Genomic DNA, 22,868 nt, shown 5'->3' with positions numbered 1-22,868 from the left:
AATTGCCACAGATAGACCAGTATGGTGCATTGCGATTGAGAATGCAGGAGTATTTTTAGGGCAAAGCTTCAAAAGAAATATAACACAAGGAAATAAAAGTGCAAACAGCACCTGGTGCCATTGTGTTTGTTGTTTGCGGCACAACAAAGGACAGCTTTTGAGTGTGTACAGTGTGGTCTGGATGTAGGCAACACATTGGCACTTTTATGTACACATGCACCTATAGATAAATCTCACCATAAAATAGCATTCCTTTGAGTATAAAATATATCTCTATATAATCCCCCCTGTAGGCAGGGAATGAATCTACTAACTCTGTCATATTGTACTCTCCCAAGCACCTAGTACAGTGCTCTGCACACAAGTACTAAGCGCTTAGTACAGTGCTCTGCACACAGTAAGCGCTCAATAAATATGATTGGATGAATGAACAAGTGCTTAATAGGATTGATCGATTTGTATAGGCATATGGATGATATGCTGCTAATAATTAACAAAAGAAAACTACTTACCTCCACTTTTTTATCATCAATGGTCAATCAATCAATAGCACTTACTGAGCACCTACTTGTGCAGAGTACTCTACTAAGCTCTCAGGAGACTACAGCAGATGCAGGAAACACAAGTGCACTGCATATCGTAAGTACCTAATAAATACTACAACTACTAGAAGAGAAGCAACGTGGCCTAGTGGAAAAACATGGGCGAGGAAGTTCTACCTGGGTTCTATCCCTCTTCTATTCCAATTTCCTGCTGTGTGACCTTGGGCAAGTCAGTTAACATCTTTATGCCTCAGTTTCCTCATCTGTAAAAAAGAGATTCACTACCTTTTCTCCCTCCTACTTATCATCATCATCAATGGTAATTATTGAGCACTTACTGTGTGAAGAGTACTGTAGTAAGTGCTTGGGAGAGTACAACAGAGTTGGTAGAAACGTTTCCTGCCCACGGCGAGCTTTCATTCATTCATTCAATTGCTTTTATTGAGCACTTACTGTGTGCAGAGCACTGTACTGAGCGCTTGAGCACTGTATTAAGCACTGTGAGCCCTGTGTGCAAAAGGGACTGTATGCTACCTAATCATCTTGCGTCTATCCCAGTGCTTAGTACACTATTTATTTTATTTTGTTAGTATGTTTGGTTTTGTTGTCTGTCTCCCCCTTTTGGACTGTGAGCCCACTGTTGGGTAGGGACTGTCTCTATATGTTGCCAATTTGTACTTCCCAAGCGCTTAGTACAGTGCTCTGCACATAGTAAGCGCTCAATAAATACGATTGATGATGATGATAGTAAGAACCTAAATACCACTATCATTACTATTATTAATTATTATTTACACAGTCCAGCTGCCCTGAGTCATGGCTTAGTTGATCTAATGAAAAAGATCCACCACTGGAGTAGATTCAGAGACAAATATGGAAGGAAGAAAATGGAGAGAAGCTATCGAGAAAAGAAGATTATAATTCACCTGAATTGAATCTTAGTTGACCTATCATGAACCACAAAACCTCATTTTGATTTTTACATTTTAATCTCTAAATTCCAAAGATTCATAAGTAAAAATGAAATTTCTCATTACACTCCCAATGAAGTGCTTATTGCAAGTGTTACATTATTTTAAAAACAATTACAATAATAATCATGGTACTTGCTTAGTGCTTACTATATGCCAAGCACTGTTCTGAGCACTGAGGTAGAAAATTACCCATCACAGAAACCAGGAGTATAAGAATCTAATTTAAGACAACAGTCTCTATTCTGCTTTAAAACTGGTTTATAGTCATCAGGCGATTGATATTTTGGTTGAATAATAAACATCAGAAAACTCTTTGTAGTCTTAGATCAGTGAAAACATAGCATGAAACTGGTTTCTACTTCACCATCAAGTATTGAGTTCTCATACGGATAGTCATAACAAAAAGAAAATTTCTGACCAAAGAAAAAATTCATATTCAAGTACAGTCTTCCAAAATATACTTCTGTCTGTGTGTGTATTTTAGTTTAATACTTTGCAGCCTGAAAGATTTGCAGGTGAGAAAGATATGCATAAATAATTCCCTTATTCTCAATTCCTTTTTTATTATGAACTATAATTTATAAGAACCGCTACGATACCTTAATCTTTGCTCCAAGTTACATACATTATGATACTCTGCATGCATGAAGAAAAATATGCCACATAAACTAAAGATGAGAAATTAGCAAATTCTATAGAATATTTGTTTTACCAAAAGCTGAACATGTGTATGCAATTTTTATTTCGAGCATTTGTTCGCGCTAGATGAAGTGAAGAAACAGGAAAGGAGATTTGTTGTTGAATGATTTTTTCCTCCTAATGGTAGGTACTACCCAAGTGGAGGTTTTAACCATTTCTATTTCCTGGGCTAATTTTCCCATTACATAATGTCAAAACCTCATGGATACCATCGATAGCTCTGGGGTCTGACCACTTCTAAAAATGTTTGGCTGATGTGAAACATGTATCACGATCAGTGCTAAAACTAGAAAAAAAACTTCTTGGTACAACGACCAAGATGTCACACGTGGTTTTTCGTTGTTTTGTTTGTTTTTAATGGCATTTGTTAAGTGCTTACTATGTGCCGGGCACTGTACAAAGCACTGGAGTAGATACAAGATACTCAGGTGGGACACAGTCCCTGTCCCACGTGGGGTTCACAGTTTTAATCCCCATTATAAAGACGAGGGAACTGAAGCGCAGAGAAGTCAAACGACTTGCCGGAGGTTACACAGCAGATGTGGGCAGAGCCGGGATTAGAACTCAGGTCTGTGATCAATCCACTAGGCCACACTGCTTCTCTTTTGCCCGTAAAGTGATGAGGTCACAGTATAGCAGAGGAAAGAAACCCCCCAGAAAGAGACTATTATCCTTCTCCCTCTTCCTCCACTCTTCTCAATTCAGAGGGGTCCGTCCCACAGCCCAGTGGGGGCTCGAGTTTGCAGTTCAGATCATACATGGGCTGCGTGTGAGACGTGAGAGGACAATCAACAGATGACCCAAAGAGCTACTGCACAGGAAATGAGGAAATCAGAAACAGGTGGGCAGAAGATACTTTAAAGATACAATGAAATAAAATGGAACAAAATCTTAAAGATGTTATGGACAGCTAGAAAGCAGCAACAGTTGACATACTGGCTTGGCATGCAGCATTTAGAATGGGGCCTAAAATCTTAAAACAGGTGATTCAAGAAGATTACAACACAAAGAGGGAGAAATGAAAATAGCTCCAGGAATTGTACGTAGCAATATCAGTATTTATTCGGCACCTTTTTTGTGCAGGGCATTAAAGGAGACCCATGAGAGCATAAAACCAAAGTCGAAAGATACCGTCCCTGTCCTCGGGGAGCTTAAAATACAAATGTCAAAGTGCAGCAAGAAGCAATCTTTATGTGGACCTGATATGAAAAAGATTGTCAGTCACACATTTGTTTCTATCGACCTCTTACCCACCATTAAATCTCCCCATTAATAATGTCATCTTCCAATGGAAAGATAGCTATATATTACCTTCATAATAATACCTGATTTCTAAAATTATTATATTTCCCAAGGGCAAGTTTTCTCCTTTTACAAAATTTCTTACATGACAAAGTATGGAATGTTTTCATTCATATTTTCTTTTACAAGCAAAAGGGTTTTTTTATGGCCATAAGGACTTTATGTCTGCCCTTCATCACAGAACAAAGATGAATTCTGTTTCCATCATGGAAACTCCATTCTGATTTTGATTCTGTTTCAAAAGTCTAGCTCTACTCTGACATTGTAAAAAGCACAGTGGCTCCTAATTTATCCAACACATTAATTCTCATTAGTACTGCAAAAACTCTCCTTATAGAAGGTATAATCTTTTGGGAGGTTAGTCAAGATTTTGATATTAAAACAATGAAGAAACAAACAGGGTAAGACCTGTAAAATTCCAGGCACTCTATTTTTTAAGGAGATTAGTAATACTTCATACTTTAAGTTGTAACTATAAACTAGCACGTGGTACTGCAGGCCTTTTATAGGAAGATTAAAGCACTGTAAAGAATGCTTTGTTAGGTAACTCCCTTCCCTTTGGAAGTGTTACCCTAAAATACAGTTCCCTAATGATCAAAGGAAGTGGGATCTAAAGGGGACGTTCAATTACTGAATGCAACGAATCATCACTAGAATTCTAGATAAATTTTGAGTATGATAATTAAATGATTCCTGTAGATTAAATTGTACAGAAAAAGAGCTCCTCAGACTCAAACATTTAACAGCAGAATTATTTTCAAAGGTTGTTAGTCTTAGTTATAGAATCTAAAATTATGATTATGTATTAGGAATTTGATCAGATATTTGTATTAAACATTTTAGCAGAAATATCTGTGATATTTAAATCTACGTTCATTGCACTCTAAACGTGATATTCTATTGAGAGTAACTACAATTAAACAAGCCATAAAACTAACCTTCACTGATTCGTAGATAGATGAAAACGAGAACAAACTACAACTACAACAAAAGAGGCACAATCATCTCGTTACACTTGTGATAGTGTGAATTAATTTTAATGGCACAGTTATGAGCTGTTGATTAGTGATTTCTAAAACCAAAGGCTGACTTTTTACCTAGAAAACCATTAGCCAGCTGTTTTGACAAGATATGGATTATTTTATTCTGAAATCGTTCTGTATTACTTTTAATTTATTAAGTTCACGATGCTTGTTGGTTAAACTAACCCCCCTCAAGAGTACGACAGACATCATAATGTTGATGACATAACTGAGCTCCAACCAGTTCTAAACAAAGTTGAGCAATGTCAAACTGAGATAGAAAGTGATTTATCTCATACTTCATGCCACTGAGAGATGCATTCTATTCTATTCAGCATTCTATTTGAGCAGTTATTTCAGGGTTGCTTTATCTATGGGGTTTCACCGCTAAAAGATAAAAAAATCTTTATGGACTTAAACTTCAGAGCCAAGGAAAGGGAGATCATGGGAAAAGTTGACTAAGGTGAAAGTAAAGACACCCTAAGGATAATTCCCCTAAGCAATACTTCCTGGTAGAAAAACAAACACACTCACGTACACAGACACACAAACTATAAGGGACTTGACTATCTCAAAAACCAAGACAGTCCTATGCATTGATATTCAGACTTCTAGGCAAAATGGGGTTTAGAACATTAAAAAAAAAAAACACATGCAGTTTTATAGGTCTATTGATTCCTTCTGCACATCTCAAGGTAACATGGTTACTTTGTAGTTGACTCAATAATATAACAAAGATCTCTCAGGAATCTGGATTTAACAAGAAGCTTTCCTGTATTTTTGAATGAAAATTTAAAGATACATTAAAGCTTAAAACTAACTGGGATAAATGGTATGCAAGTACATGTGCTTAACAACTACGCATTATCCTTATGCAATAATCCCATTTTTCTTCTAAAGTGTAAGTCAATAAATCTTTCCTACTGCACTATAAATTCCAAGGTCATGGACAAAGGTGTTTGTTAGTATAATTACAATGTAGAATTTAATACCATTAAGCCTTCAGTTCCAGATTTTAAAGTTAAGAGAACTAGAAGATTAAAAGAGTCAAGTGTGATTTTGGTTTTCAAGAGCAAAAAATGTTCAGTGCAGTCTTCTCCTTTTACATGTCTATTACTTTTAAATTTCCTTCTCCATTTAATATCCGAAGTAATTTTAGCATTTTAAAGACTATGTGCAAAATATATTTTGTGATCACAAAAATCCAGATAAGACAGTGACTCATCTTCCCTCCCAAATCTCATCCTCCACCTAAATTTCCCTTAACAGTCGACAAAACTCCCATCCTCCCTGTCTCTCAAGCCCCCAGTCTTCACCTTAGCCTCAAATCCTCCCTCTCTTTCGATCCCATATAAAGTCTATCATCAATCAATTCCTGTCAGGTTCTTCTCCAAAACATTTCCAACATCTGCTCCTTCCTATCTACCCACCATGTTACTTTTCATAACCCCTCTTGACTGTTACATCAGCCTCTCCACTGATCCCCTTCTAGACTGTGAGCCCGTTGTTGGGTGGGGACTGTCTCTAAATGTTGCCAAACTGTACTTTCCAAGCATTTAGTACAGTGCTCTGCACACAGTAAGTGCTCAATAAATACGATTGAGTGAATGAATGAATCTCCAGTCTCTATCTCCCTCCAATCCTTAATACACACTCTGCTGTCTGGATCATTTTTCTAAAACAACGTTCTGCACATCTCCCCACTCCAAAAAACCCTCAAATAGTTACCCACTACTCTTTGCATCAAGCAGAGACTCCTAACAATTGACTTGAAGACACTCAATCAGTTCACTTTCTCCTACCTATCCATTCTCTTCTTTACACCACAGCTGGAACTTTTCACACACACCCATTCCCCCACCCTGACCCTCTCTTCCACCCCAAGTCATATTTACCCACCAGAAATCTCTAGCACATGTGTATTTATTTATACCCATTCTCCACATTTATATAACCTGATTACCTTGTATCTACACCGGCACTTAGAACACTGCTTGGTAAGTAGTAAGTGCTTAATAAGTACCATAATTAGTATTATGATTGTACATAGGTATATGTGCTCAACAGTCCATTCAAATACATTCAATTACATATTCTAATTACTCTCATTGTAAATGTTTTTATAGGTTTTTTCCCCTTACGAATGCAAACTCCTGGTAGGCAGGGAAGCTGTCTAGAGCTTCTGCTTTACTTCCCCAAGCACCTAGCAGAATATATAACATACAGTGGACAGTCAATAAATACTGTTACTGCTAAGTTTCTGCAACAGGTAAGAAAGTGTTGTGGTCAACCATCATGGGAGAGTTCGAAGGAACAGAAGGTTTATGAGGATGAATGAGGAGTTCAGAGTATCAACAGTATCTCCCCCAGTAGACCTAAATGTATCTAGTATCAAAGCTCACAAGAAATTATTTCATCAAAACATCAGCTAAGTTTCTGGTATTATAGTGAGAATATTCTTAGTGTTTCCAGAGACTATGCCACTCATCAAATCTCCCATCAGAGAGCGATGTCAGGCTTTGTATTTTTATGGTTAAAACATGTCATCATGGTTTGATGTCCACAACTGCTAAATACTGAAATTACCCAAAAAACAATGCATTCTCAGAGTTTTGCTAAACATGTTTTTAAATCACACTGCTGTTTTCACTTTACAGAAGTCAGTCAATAGTATTTATTGAACGCTTACTGTATGCAGAGCACTGTACTAAGCGCTTGGGAGAATACAATACAACAATGAACAGACACATTCCCTGCCCACTTCGAGCTTACTGTCTAAATGGGGAGACAGCCATCAATAGAAATAAATAAATTACGGGTGTGTACATAAGCGCTGTGGGGCTGGCAAGAGGATGAATAAAGGGAGCAAGTCAGGGTGATGCAGAGGGGAGTTGGAAAAGAGGAAGGGAAGGCTTAAACTGTCAATTTCTTTAAAATACGAACTTTTACAGAATTTATGTTAAAGCAAATATATATTGAATCAATTTTACGTATCTTTGAGAGAGGAGATATCTGTGGGGAAAAAAATGTGCTATTCTTTAGCCTCCATTGTATCTGCATTTATGAAAACACCCGCTCATAGAAATACATTTGCATAAGGTTAACTCAGCTTCATCTTTTAAAATATTTAATATTTGAAATATTTTCAGAATATGATTGCCAAGTAAACATTCTCAAAAATGGTGAAAGGATATATTCTAATTTGTGCAGAAACATTTACTGTAGTGAGAAAAAAATTCATTTTGGTAAGTTTGGCTAATGCTTGAGATGGAGAGAAAAACACTTTTCTACTCCAGATTCACACTGCTTCGGTATAGAACTCTGTTGTTCATTTTTTTCTAGATACTCCTATGGCCAATAGCTTGTCTAGAAAATATTTATATTCATGGGATTCATTTTGAAAATTTACAGCCGGAATCAAAGCTGGTTAATAAGGATTTTGTATACAATAAATGATGTAAGGAGAGTTGCTATTTAATTATCTCTATGACCTTGAAATATAATTGGCTACCCTATGGGTCTCGGTGGTATATTCCATTAAGAAGATAAAAATATATGGGATTAAAATGAAAAATGATAAGACTATAAAATTAAGTAACAGCTTTATTAATCTTGCTTTATGAAAATAACTTTATGAGACCACCACTCTTCCCATCTTCAAAGCCTTATTAAAATCCCATCTCCTCCAAGAGGCCTTCCCCGACTAAGCTCTCATTCCCCCTACTCCCTCTCCCTTCTGCATCACCTATGCACTTGGATCTGTACCCTTTAAGCACTTTAGGTACATATCCGTAATTTATTTTAATAACTGTCTCCCTCTCTAGACTGTAAGCTCCTTATGGGCAGGGAATGCATTTACCAACACTTTTGCATTGTATTCTCCCAAGTTCTTAGTACAGTGCTCTGCACACCCAAGAGCTCAATAAATACTATTAATTGATTGGTTGATAACTGAATGGCATAAGCGATATTTTGTGTAACTTACAAACTGGGATAACTGTAGAAGTGCTTAACTCTCTTCAGACAACATTTTGCTTTAATAGAACTGTGCACAAGCTAGATGTATTAGTTCTTTGGGGGGATGATGATGGCGATGGAGTTTCTTGTGCAAAAACATTGGATGAGCCCTGGTCTTGAGACTTCAGGACCAAGAACCTATGTAATGGAATTGAGAAGCAGCGTGGCTCAGTGGAAAGAGCACAGGCTTTGGAGTCAGAGGTCATGGGTTCAAATCCCGGCTCCCCCAATTGTCAGCTGTGAGACTTTGGGCAAGTCACAACTTCTCTGTGCCTCAGTTACCTCATCTGTAAAATGGGGATTAAGATTGGGAGCCCCCAGTGGGACAACCTGATCACCTTGTAGCCTCCCCAGTGTTTAAAACAGTGCTATGCACATAGTAAGTGCTTAATAAATGCCTTCATTATTAGTTTTTTTTTATTACAGTACAAGTGGCTCACACAAAACCACTTACACTACCAATACCACTTATGCTACTCATAATCTCAGTCTCGCCGCCATGGACCCACTGCATCACCGATTACAACTGGTGAATAGGTGAGCAGGGGCATAGTACAGTGACAAGTGCAGATGAAGGATTTTTACCAGTAGGACATTTCTGACCCAAGTAACTGAAAAATAATGCCAACGGTGTGCCATAGCACCATAACCCACGAGGAGGTTGCCTTGGTAGCCACTGCAGTCATAGCTATGTTAGCCAGCTGTTTTGCAAAATTTCTGCTGGGCCTGTCCACGTCATGAAAAAAAATCCTAGGAGGGGCTGCAGTCAGAAAAATTCACCGCGGATGACTTCGCCCCAGGGGACATTCCTCTATTTGCAGAGCCTGGAGGAGAACCCGCGTCTCCTTATTCCCAAAGCTGGGCTCTTTATACTAGACCAACAGCAGGGCTTGACGATAGCGGACCGATCAATCAATCCTATTCATTGAGTCTGCTCATGGTATGCAGAGCACTGTACTAGGCGCTTGGAAGAGTACAATGGAACAGAGTGGGTAGACATTTCCTGCCCACAATGAGCTCACAGTCTAGAGGGGGAGACAGACATTTATATAAATTATGAATGTGTACATTAGTGCTGTGGGGGCTGAGAGAGGGATGAATAAAAGGAAAAAACTAAAAGGCATTTTTTGCCAAAAAAAAGGCAACAAAATTTTATTAGCAAACTGCTCTGAAACCAAACAAAGCTTTAAGCACTATTTTTAGACTCCCCAAGTAAATCTCTCAAAACTTTATGTTCCACCCATAGCAGTGCAGTTAACAATGGCCTAGTGGATACAGCCCGGGCCTGAGAGTCAGAAGGTCATGGGTTCTAATCCCGGCTCTGCAACTTGTCTGCTGTGTGACCTTGGGCAAGTCATTTCACTTCCTCTGTGCCTCAGTTCCCTCATCTGTAAAATGGGGATTAAGACTGTGAAAGCTAAGCGGGACAGAGTGTGTATCCAACCTGATTATCTTGTATCTACCCCAGCGCTTAGAACAGTGTCGGGCACATAGGAAGTGCTTAAATACATAATTATTATTATGCAAAACTAGAAACAGGAGTTATTCTCTTCAAAGAAACATGATTATTGTTGATTTCCGGAAAATTATCCCATCTTCTTCCTTGAACCCCTGCCAAATTGTCATGAAGAAAATGAAAGGAGCAAAATTTTACCTTAGAGTACATTCCCTACTCGGTGTATAAGCAAACTTCCATGAATAGTCACACAAAGGAAAATGCAATTCCCTATTTCACAGGGGAAATTCTCCTACCTCAATAGCTTCAGCCAGGATTTGGTTTTGATCTTTCTCCCCAGAGGGCAATTCTTCTTGATGGTTTAACTCCTGTAGCTGTTGTGAAAGTTTACTCAAAAGCAGTTTGGTCTGCTGTTCCTGGCATACTGGATTATTTGGTTCCATACATTCATTTACATCCTCCTCAGAGGAGATCAATTTCTGATAAAGGAAAAAAGTTGTTTAATCATACAATAACTGGATTGTTTAATAATAATAATAATAATAATTGGCATTTGTTAAGCGCTTACTATGTGCAAAGCACTGTTCTAAGTGCTGGGGAGGATACAGGGTGATCAGGTTGTCCCACGTGGGGCTCACAGTCTTAATCCCCATTTTACGGCTGGGGTAACCGAGGCCCAGAGAAGTTAAGTGACTTGCCTAAGATCACACAGCAGACATGTGGCGGAGTCGGAGTCGTAGTTTACTAATTTAACTTCCAGAATTTTACCCTCCAATGTGAAAAAGTTTGATACAGACATTTCTAGAAGTTAGATACGTGTGAAAGATATGTTTTATTTTAATACATCTAGCAATCTCAATATCTCAACAGTGAGAACCTCATTTAATATTTCTCCCTAAATTGAGCACATAGGGCTATAATAATGGTGGTAGTAGTAGTAGTAGTAGCAGTAGTAGTATTTATTGAATGTATTAAGCACTTGGGAACAGAATAATGAAGGTGCACCTACTGGTTGACACATTCTCACCCTTCTGCTTCACTCTCACCCTCCATTCTCATGTGGACAGGGAATGCATCTACCGACTCTGTTCTACTGTATTCTCCCAAGCACTTAGCAGAGTGGTCTGGATAATGTTTCTACAATATTATTCTGTGCAGACCTCAGAAACTTCCAATGATTGCCCATTCCTCTTTGATCAAGTAGAATACCTTAACCATCAGTTTAGAGGCACTCCATCAGCTCTCTCCCTCTTTCTCACCTTCTCTCTTTCTCCCACTAAACCCCAGTTCACACACTTCATTCCTCTCTCCAAGACAACCTACTCACTTTGCCATAACTTTGTCTCTCACTGCTTACCTCTTGGCTTGTGCTTTCCATCTTGCCTGGAATTACCTCCCACTTCACATCCAGCAGACTACTACTCTCCCCATAACCAAAGACTTTCTGAAATCTCATCGCCTCCAAAAGACATTCAATAATCCATTGCTCATCTCCCCAAATTATAACCCCTACAACTGTCCCTTGAAGCACTTCCTCTTCCCCTAAGCATTTGGGCACTCACCTCCCCACAGCCCCCATAACATCTATGCATATACATATCTTTCTGTCCAATTGCTTCCTCCTATCTGCGAATTATTTTAGTGTTTGTCTCGTCCATTAAATTGCAAGCTCCTTGAGGGCAGGATCATGTCCACTAATTCCGTTGTCTTCTCCCAAGCAGTTAGTATAGTGCTCTGCACACAGTTAGCACTCAATAAATACTTTTGATTGATTGACATAGCAACTGAAGCATCACTGGATCAGAAGCCGGGGCTGAACCAAGAAATACTTCCGAAGAGTTATGTCATGTGGTGCCATAATTTCACTCCTTCTAAACTGCTGTAGCAATTTAGTCTGTTGACCCGGACTTTTTTCACCTTTTTATCCCCAATCTATCCCAGTCCTCCAGGAAACCTAGATCCTATTGTCACATCACATTGTGAGCTTGTTGTGGGCAGGGAACGCATTGATTGATTAATTGATCATGAAACTTGTAGGCTCCCTCAGCAAGCTCTGGACAGCGCTGCTCACAAGTAGCCATTTGTCCACAGTTGTCATTCCTTCATTCGATTCATTCAATCGTATTTATTGAGCACTTACTGTATGCAGAGCACTGTACTAAGTGCTTGGGAAGTACAAGTCGTCAATATATAGAGACGGTCCCTACCCAACAACAGGCTCACAGTCTAGAACTAGCACAGTCTAGTTATCCCTTTTACGGTCATGAATATACCTGCTGTGTGACCTTGGATAAGTCACTTAACTTCTCTGTGCCTCAGTTACCTCATCTGTAAAATGAGGACTGAGACTGAAAGCCCTATGTGGGACAGGGACTGTGTCCAACTCTATTTGCTTGTATCCAATCCAGGGCTTAGTACAATGCCTGGCACACAGAAAGTTCTTAACAAATGCCACAATTATTATTATTATTTTAATCGCTAATGCAATTTGTGTGAAGAGTGAACACTCGTGAGATTGAGATTCTTGATCTGTATTAAACAAGTGCAATTTATAGAGAATTCTTGAATAGAAAAATAAATATGAAAGTTTATGGAAATGAACTACTTTTTTCATCCCTGTATTAATTACATCTGTTTCCCAGGTTGGTGGCATTTTGCAAGAAAAGTATTCTGGGCGGGGAAAGATTGCTGTTAGATTGGTTCTGTGCTTATTTTTCTAAAGCACAGAGAGTCAAAGATGTCTAAAAGGAGAGCTCCTTTCAGCCAGTCCTTCTAAATCAAATATACTTACAGATTGCTCAGACTCATTGGATTTCAATTCCAGGCTCTGGTTTATGTCAAGTTCTTTTTTCACTTCATTCAGATTCTGTTTGAATTCTGTGAGCCCCGAGAGTAGTTTGCTTATAAATTCAGATACTTCGTTCTGAAACAATGATGTGCTTTTTTTGAGTAAATGGAAACATTTCTATGTGCACTAAAATTTGTTACTTTAGTAAGAAACTCAAAGTCTTCACTACCACACCAAATTAAAGGAGTCTGTTGTTGTACACATTTTTGAAAAGGAAACTGCATCATAGCTGCTGTTGAAATGGAAGGAAAAGTTTACTTAGTTTTAAAGGCTACAGATAATCTTGCCTGAAAAAAATCACATAAAAATATCCCAATATTAAATGCATATGCAAAGAGCATTATAGGGCATCCTTGGATCAGTACATTTTAGTGCACTTAAGAATAAGGAACAGAAAGTTCACAAATAAGCCCAACCTCCTGCTGTCATTTGACATTGTCCCTACCTACTTTGATGCATTATACTTTATACTAGCCTAAACAGAGCTATAAATAAGTTATGGAATCTATATGTGGCTCACTGAAAAGGATATCAAGCACAAAGATAATCTGTAAATGAATCTCAGCTTGAAAATTAAATATATAGTGATACATTTAATGTATTAAACAACCTTCTTTTGAGAGCTATAGAATGATCATCATACTGCAACTATATTATGTGTCTACATGATCCACATACCATAACAGGCACCGGGACATCGAGACCATCTTCCATGGCCTGGGCGTTTATTTTTTGGAGTCCACAATTCAGTCTCAGAAGCAGGTTGCCCTGCTCTTTGTAGTCCACGGTCTGGCCATTCTCCATTGCCAGGCCAAGTATGTCCATAAGTTTGGCAAATGAATTTTTTGCTTTACTAATAAGTAATTCTTCATTAAGCATGCGATTTGGATCTTTAAAGGAAGAGCAGAAAGGTTAAGCAAATTGGGTTTCCTCGGAAATTATCGCAATCCTGCCTTTCAAAACCATAAAATTTGTTTGAGTGAATAATTTTCCTATTATTTCTCTATTCACCTATAGTCATTTAACCACAAGATTGTTTTTTTCATTTCCTTCCACTGATTTAAAGGCTGTGAAATAAAAACTTTGAAATATGATCAAGGCCTACTAAGTATTTTCTACAATAGCTACAGAGAATTTCTTAAAAGGACAAAAATCACACCACATTGATCTATGATATTTAAAGCATTTACTAATTTATAATTTTTCCTTGGTTTGAAAACATTATATCCCCCTCATCTGCTGTTTACACTAGTGAGGCTTGCTATCTTAATGCCATACTATTTATATTCAGAGACAAGAGAATATAATTTGCCTTATTCCAAGGCAATTAAAATTTTACAACTACAATTACTTATTTCCCCACAGGATTTTGATAATCATCCTTCTCATATAATGGACTTAAGGCCCCAGCACACCCAACATGTCCTGCTTACAGTTAGATTCGTCAGGTCTGTAATTAATAATTGTGTTTAATGTTGATAAATAAAATTGTCAGTGCTCCTTCTACTAATTGGTATTCCAGATAATGGTTAATAGGTTTATTTATGCCTTAATAAAAGTCTTGTAATTTAGTTTTCCCTCCGCTAGGAAGGTCTTAATCTGTCATTACTTGTCTTATGATACCATCATTGTAAGATGACAAGCATGGAGAAGCTAACGGCAGTATTCCACATACCACATATAGCAGTATACTATTCTACCTTTCAAGAGCTCTTGTTGCTGGGCAAACAAACATTTTTATTAAATTATGAACAGAAAACAGAAACCCAGCCAGCTCCATCTCTATACCACGGCAAATAACGGAAGGAATTAATTGGGGCATTTGGGAGTGGGCATTAGTTTCTGAACGTGGGAACTGGCGCTGCCCTACAAAATGCTTAATTAAAATATTAGTTTCAAAATCATATGAGAAGAGTGTTCAGATGAAATTCCCATGATTGGTTTTCAATGGGCAAATCTATACAAGACAAAACAATCCTCCAAAACACCCCAACTCACTCTTTGTTTCTCCGAAACTCACCTAGACACATCCCACTTTTGACCCGCTAATCTTTGACTTCTTGTTCACGCTCTTCTCCTGGGCTGGAATTCCCTTCTCCAGCCCCTGCAAATGTGCCAGAACTCAGCCCTCCCCGCAACTTCAGAACCTCTTAAAATATCACCTCCTCCAAGAAACCTTCCCTGATTAATTTCCTATACCCCAAGGTGCATCCACCCACCGGCCTTCCCTAGCACTTATGTATTTTTAACCATGTATGTGTTCAAATGTAAGGAGTGGCTCTATTTGAGCAGAGACTCCATAAGGATCACAACGCCCGGAGGTAAGAGTGAAAACAGTGCCAGGTTCTGCAAGCAACAAATATAACAGCACAGGGAAGCAGCGTGGCCTAGCTACTGAAGCATTAGTCTGTCAAAAGACCTGGGTTCTAATCCTGGCTCTGCCACTTGTCTGCTGTGTGACCTTGAGCAAGTTACTTCACTTCTCTGGGCCTCAGTTACCTCATCTGTAAAATGGGGATTAAAACTGTGAACCCTATGGGAGACAGGGACTGTATCCAACGTAATTGTCTTGTATCTACCCCAGTGCTTAGTACTGTGCCTGGCACGTAGTAAGTGCTTAACAAATACCATCAAAAAAAAAGGGGGTGGGGGGGAGACAGTCTTTGTGTGTGTCCAACATACTGATATTGTGAGTCCCAAATTGGCCTAATTGGTCACCAACACACATATATACACACACACACAGTGAATTTCACCATCAGTACCATCTTCTTCAAGGATGAAGGACAACTACATCTGTCCAATTGCACATTCAACATCCCAGCATATCTGTTCCATTCCCTACACGATCACAGTTCTTCCTAGTGCAGTCGAATAATTTTGTATGCCTATCACCCTCATTAGAGCATAATAATACTGATGGCATTTGTTAAGTGCTTACTATGTGCAAAGCACTGTTTGAAGCGCTGGGGAGGATACTAGGTGATCGGGTTGTCCCACGTGGGGCTCACAGTCTTAATCCCCGTTTTACAGATGAGGTAACTGAGGCACAGAGAAGTCAAGTGACTTGCCCAAGGTCACGCAGCAGACAAGTGGCGGAGCCGGGATTAGAACCCATGACCTCTGACTCCCAAGCCCTGGCTCTTTCCACTGAGCCACGCTGCTTGCTCCATGTGGACAGAGAATGTGTGTTTGGCTTTTGTTGTACTTTCCTAAGGGTTTGGTACAGTGCAGCGCACTTGGTCAGAACTCAATAAATAGCATTACTGCCGCTTGGCATAAATACTCGCGGCCTCATTTTCCTGCAGGGAAATCGGGTATGCAGCCACAGATTTTTGCCATTTCGATACAGATCAGCTGATGTCTGATTTGTTGCGGTAGCACAGTTCTGGTCGTGGCTTGGCATGCTTGACTGCCCAGTTCGGAAGTAGGTTGGATTAACAACAGCTGGCACTGGCAGCTCACCCCATCGTACACCTGCTCGGATTCTGGAAATCAATCAATCGTATTTATTGAGCGCTTACTGTGTGCAGAGCACTGTACTAAGCGCTTGGGAAGTACAAGTTGGCAACATACAGAGACAGTCCCTACCCAACAGTGGGCTGACAGTCTAAAAGGGGGAGATGGCTCTAAAGATGACCCAGGAAGCCAATCGAGTGGGTTGCGGCACTGCAAGACCCAACAACTATCTGTCAGTCAGGTGAATTTGCTGATATCATGGCTGCAGGAACGGACCGTGAGGCAGAACTACATCCTTTGCCTACCTGCTACTATCTCAGATGAATGCTTATTTGGCACCATCGTTTCTGAGCCCAGTTCAGTTTTAGGCCGAAAATGGAATCATTCCGAGGTAAAACAGCCAATCAAAAAAACGCCACTTGTTCCTGGGCAGATTCGACCAATGGGATGCTTTCAATCAATCAATCAATCGTATTTATTGAGCGCTTACCGTGCGCAGAGCACTGTACTAAGCGCTTGGGAAGTACAAGTTGGCAACATATAGAGACAGTCCCTACCCAACAGTGGGGTCACAGTCTAAAAGACTTTCAACCAAGATCGCAACTTGCCTTCCTTTCAATAAAGAATAGTTTGGTGGAGAAACAACTGCTTTGTGCAGACACTTTCGATATGGAAGAATACATTCAGGGTTTAAAACAAAAACAACAAAATTCAGGGGAGGGCTTTTTATTCAATGGCTCTGCATTCCATACATATGAATTTTCTTCAACCACTTTCTAAGCTTAGAGTTTCAAACTGCCAAAATAGGGTTGTAAAACTCTTGGTATTCTCAATAGCACCAAAGTGAAAATATGGAAATTCTGGGGCTCTTCACACAGTAAGTGCTCAATAAATATGATTGATTTGCTACAGAAAATATAATTTATCCTACTAAATAATATGGTTTATTTTTGAGGTATCCGAGAACTGCCCCCGCCCCCCTTCCGTGGATTGTTTAGCCGAGAGGATATAACTGACTGGCCGTAAAATGCATACTATTTCTGCTCCATTATACTATTTTGCTATATGTGACTGTTCTCCACTAATTAGTCTGTGAGGCTGCTGTTGGTTAGGGACTGAGCTGAAGGAGGGAGAAGTGTTTTAGATGAGAGGAAAGTTGTGAGCAATTGGTCAGAGGCAGGAGAGGAGAAACTAAGGAGATTTACTTGATACAGTGTCTAGTGGGCAATTAGATTATTTACAAAAATCAACACCAAATAGACATATAATATGATGGGCCATATGACAATCAACAGAGCTTACATGTGCTAAATCATCACCTACAATAGTATTTTATTACAGTCATAGAGCTAGAAGGGGACTTCAAAAGACACCTTGTCTAACCTCAACTACCTGGGGGGGAGGGATATAAAGTGCTTAAAGGGCACAGATCCTAGTGCAGAGGTAACACAGAAGGGAGAGGGAGTCGAGGAAATGAGGGCCTAATCACAGAAGGCTTCTTGGAGGAAATTTGATTTTAATAAGGCTTTGAAGGTGGGGAGAGTGATAGTCTATCAGATAGTATGGGGAGAGAGTTCCAGGCCAGAGGGAGGATGTAGGCAAGGGGTCAACCGTGAGATAGACGAGACTGAGGTACAGTCAAAAAATTGGTGTTAGAGGAACAAAATGTGCAGAATAGGTTGTGGTAGAAAGTCAGCTAGGTAAGGCAGGAGGGGGCGAGCTGATTGAGTCCTTTAAAGCTGTTGGTAAGGAGTTCCTGTTTGATGTGGAGAGATTCTTGAGGAGTGGGAAGACATGGACTGAACTTAAAAACAACAACAACAACAACAACAACAACAATCCAAGCAGCAGAAAGAGGTATGGACTGGAGTGGGGTGAAGACAGGAGGCAGGGAGGTCAGCGAGAAGGCTGAGGGAAGAATGGCCTTATTAAAACTTCCCCAGTCTCATTACGTATGGTCATACTTGTTGCGTGTCCTCCCTAATCTTAACAAGTTTAATGACTTTTAAGTTTTAAACTCGCAAAGATCCAGCTGAAGAATATTAAACAAACCCAAAGTGAATAATGTATTGCTAAAGGAAATTCTGACAAATAATTTTTGAAATTCAGCCTGACTCTGAATGTTTTTCTAAATTTGGCACGTGAGAACTGAATGGCCAAAGAAATTTCTGGAATGAAACTGACAACCACCAATGTAGAGGGACTTCCACAATACTTGTTACTTCAACAACATTCGTGTGCTTACAGAAGGCAAATGCTTTTTCAAGATAACTGCTTTGCAGAAAATATTTTTTAGGCCCAGAATCTCCTCAAGCAAATCCTAATTCTAAGCATCTAACCAACTTGGGAATTGATCCACCTACTCTCCCTCCTACATAGACTGTGAGCCCCTGTGGTACAGGGCCTGTATCCGTCCCAATTAACTTTTATCTACCTCAGTGCTCAAAACAGTGTTTGACATGTTAAATGCTTAACATGTATAATAATAATAATCCACATGACAACACAAACACCAGGACCAAATACAATTCGTCCTGCCTTCCAAATCTACTTCATTGGCAGAGGGCACCTCAGTATTTTCAACCCCATCACCCCATCTGTGTTCTCACACTCTGCTGCTAATGTGGGTAGTTTCAGGTCAGTCCTCAGAATCCAGGAAAGCTATTGGCGGGCTGAGAGTAAGGCAGCCCAAGACAATCAACACCTCTGGGAAGCAAGTAGCAATGGGGCAGACTAGACCAACCAGAAGCATGCATGAGAAAAGAATTCCATGGCATGCACGGTTTTTTTGCTTTTAATGGCATTTGCTAATCACTCACTCTGTGCCAGGCACTGTACTAAACTCTGGGGCAGATACAAGCTAAGCAGGTTGGACACATTTCCTGTCTCTCGTGGTGCTCATAGTCTTAATCCCCATTTTACAGATGAGGTAACTGAGGCATAGAGAAGTTATGTGACTTGCCCAAGGTCACATAGCAGACAAGTGCCAGAGCTGGTCCTTCTGACCCCCAGGGCCATGCTCTATCCACTAGATCATGGTACTTGTCTCCATAGGCTCAAACAAGCATTTTTTCAGTCTACCAAACCCTCTTTTGAGTGTAAAATTGATGGGGATAAAAAACAGAGATGGTCCATTAACCGTCTTTTCATATTCCACAGCCTGTCATCAAAAACTCCCAGCCCAGATGCTTACCACTGACTGGCATTTTGCCAAGCACAAAGCTGCTAATTTCATATAACCGTTGTACTTCCACAATTTGAGGATAATTTGGGAATGTATTGAAGAATGTGATTTGATTTTGTCATAAATCTCTCTTCTCAATCAACCAGTGATCAGAAGGGTTATCAGGATATCGAAACCTTCTGACGCAAATTGGTGGCTGCTGAGTAGTTTTAAACAAATGACTCCCTTACCACAGGTGGGTCTACATTAATAAAACATTAGGCAACCAGAGTTCAAAGAAAAACCTCATAGAAGCTTTAAAAAAAAAGGGTTGGATTCTTAACGGACATATCAGTGAACATCAAACATGGAAAAACACACATAAATGTTAACCTGAATCTAGATGGGTTGGAGGCCTCAAACTTATGGACCAGCATTTTGTCAATGGAAGAAATTCTATATTAAAGGAGACAGACTGCTTGTCCTGCTGAACTGAATTACTAAATGACAACCTTCTTTGCTGATGAGAAATGGTCTCTTATTTCCAATCATTACTGAGACCTGGTTCTTTAAATTCATTTTACTTGGGAGTGTCATAGAGCACTTAGCAATGTAGTAAGATCATCAATATGACTTATTCCACTGCATTAATACCCAGAAAGAGAAGCAGTGTAACCTAGTGGATACGATACTGGAGAGGGCACTGGGCATGGCAGTCAATAAGGAGTTGGAGAAATAATGTTTCCAGGCAGAGGAGAGGGTAGCAAGGAAGCAAGCAAGCAAGCAAGGATGAATTTGAGATGGACAAGGACAGCTTGATAATTGGATTTCTGCCAGCAGCGCTCTGCGGCTCTTCCACAGAAGCGAAGGAAGCGGGCAGTAGAGGTAATCCAGGGCTGTGGTGTAGTGGTACGAAATTGGAGAAGGCATAGGGGAGTGAGTGAGTTGAACTCAGTAGAGAGGGTGGTTGTTAAGGGCATCAATTTTTGTGTCAAGGGAAGGTGGCTTGGGTATGGACACTAAATGGGGCCTGATGAATTGAGAAAATTGGTGTGGGTCAAAAGAATGGAAGTCTGCGTGGGAGGAATAAGGTAGATTTGTAGGGAGGGGGTGTGTGAGAGAGCAGGCAAATGCGGAGGTTGTGGTCAGATAATGGGATTTTAGAGGGAGAATTCACAAATGTTATTGAATGCATTAGTACAATTGAAGGACCAACAACACATAAAGCAAATAGAAAATTATCAATGAACACTTGCTTTTGCCAACAGCCATCACCACGCTAAATAGAAAAAACAAAACTGTAAACGTTATAAAACAGCCAAACTGTTGACTACAAATATGCAATATAAATCAGCTATTAAAAAACAAAATCAGATTACAGAGTAAATGCATCCTAAGCATTTGCATTTTGAAACTGAGTTTATAAAGCTACTCTTACATTTTTGGAATTATTGATTTACAGTAGTTCTGGATTAAGGGGAAAAAGTTATGCAAGAAGAGCCTATTTTGACTAACCAAATCAAAAGCAAATAAGGGGGGAAAAAATGGTTATTGTCCAAGTAATAAATATTCTCTTCCAAAAACTGAAGCCAAAAATGAAAATACAGGAAGGTCAGAACACATAAAAGAATCATCTACACGAACACATAAAACCAAACTAATGAGATGTTAAAGAAAACACGTCATGCTCATTCTTTCCATAAGAAAAACAAAATCCTGAAGGCAAATAGGATAAAAAGAACAGATGCACCAATAATACTATTTAAATTCCTATGCATCCTTTCTTTCTAGTAAAAGGGAACAAAGTGCTTACTAGAGTATTCTGCACACAGTAAGCACTCAATAAATCCCATTGATGGATTTAAGCCAAAAAAACCCAGATTTCACAATAATAATCAAATTGTTTCAAAATACTAACTCCCTAGCATTGAGGAAAGCAAAGACCATAGAAATAATTTCACACAAAATGAAATATCAAAAGCAGCATCAAAGTATTTGGGGGCATTTGCATTTAAACTTTACTAAAGCATAAAACTACAAGAACAGTTTACCTGTTTCAATAATAACTTCCTGTAATTCAGTCATAGATTTGGTTATTGCAGAAAGAAGATGAATGCTGGAAAACCACTTAAGTACTTGATTGCAACAGATCTGCGTGTTCTGATTTCCAGCTAAAAGGTCAAACATTAATATTATGCCATTAAGTTTGATTAAAATCTGTATTTAAGACTTACAGGATAATGTTCACCTGCTATACGAAATTCATGTCAAATTCCTTGATGGCTTCCAAGAAATTTTAGATGCTATTCACATACCCTGAGGATGTTTTTCCTGTTTACAGGCCAAATAAAAGGGGGAAATCACTTGGTTCCCACTTCCATTACTGAGGAGTACCTAAGTCGGCTTGTATTCTAAGATCATATCCTCCAACATATTGCTAGCTGACAAATTCAGGCACACCTCTTTGGGGAAGTAAAGACTGTATCTGATTCCCATTATTTTCATTCAAATAAAACATTTACATATTATTTGTATTTACCATCACAGGATGTTAAAAATAAATTTGTAGCTGAGTTCCTCTGGGTTTACTTTGCTAAATTTACTATATAAAATTAGCTCTATAAAGCGCAGGGAGCCCTACTTTTTCAAAGTTTGTAGAGCTTGTCCAATAATTCTATATGCAACCTAACTTCCTCACATGTCTGGGTTTCCCCTCACCACATCTCCTTCTTACCGGTCCCGGCCATTCCCCAAACCCCCGAAACGCTTCCCTGTAACATTCGCCACGTCCCCGGAACTGCCGCTGCCCAGAGCCTGCAGCTGAGCGGCTGCCCGGAACAGTCGCAGCCGGAAACTTGTAAAGGAAGAGCTAGAAGCACTTTTCACAACAAGAGCAGCACTTCCAAAACACAGCAGAACCTCCAGGACCATGCCAGCAGTCACCGGGAGCACAGGCCCGCGCCCCTCGTCCTGCTACCCCCAGCTCGCCACGTGGCTCGGCCCAACTTCTCACCGAGAACGCTCTGTCTGCTTGCTCTGCCGTGCTCAACCTATTAACAGTGGAAATGCCAACTTCTATCGGGTCCCAATCAATCCCCTTGTTCTGTTCCCCAGCTCACTGCCAAGTCTGACCTGAATCCAAATGGAGTGCCCAACCATCTGGACCTGATTTTCCCTCTCCGCCCATTGCTCCCCAAGCACCAATCAACATCCGAGTCCCTAATACTTCACATCATTAAAATCTGCCCTTTCCTCTCCAACCATACTTCTATCATGCTAATCCAAGCACTTAACCTATCCCGCTTTGACTACTGCATCAGCCTCCTTGCTGAACTCCCAGCCTTCTGTCTTTCCCCACTCCAGTCCATACTCCCTTCTGCTGCCTG

General features: G+C 39.7%; 1 protein-coding gene across 4 annotated transcripts in view; it reads right to left on the bottom strand.

Moving 5' to 3' along the window:
• Nucleotides 1–22,868, bottom strand: part of CCDC171 (coiled-coil domain containing 171) — a 179,676-nt gene that overhangs the window by 58,944 nt on the left and 97,864 nt on the right. For all 4 annotated transcript variants that reach the window (XM_038769913.1, XM_038769916.1, XM_038769917.1 and 1 more), the window contains 4 exons: nt 21,534–21,653; nt 13,539–13,750; nt 12,804–12,935; nt 10,309–10,491 (listed from right to left, as the gene is read on the bottom strand). In XM_038769913.1, the coding sequence (XP_038625841.1) occupies nt 10,309–10,491; nt 12,804–12,935; nt 13,539–13,750; nt 21,534–21,653 (647 nt within the window). The remainder of the gene's footprint in view (nt 1–10,308; nt 10,492–12,803; nt 12,936–13,538; nt 13,751–21,533; nt 21,654–22,868) is intronic.

Source organism: Tachyglossus aculeatus, chromosome X4 (genome assembly GCF_015852505.1).
Source record: "Tachyglossus aculeatus isolate mTacAcu1 chromosome X4, mTacAcu1.pri, whole genome shotgun sequence".
Lineage (NCBI taxonomy): Eukaryota > Metazoa > Chordata > Mammalia > Monotremata > Tachyglossidae > Tachyglossus > Tachyglossus aculeatus.
This window is presented reverse-complemented; position numbering and strand designations above follow the sequence as displayed.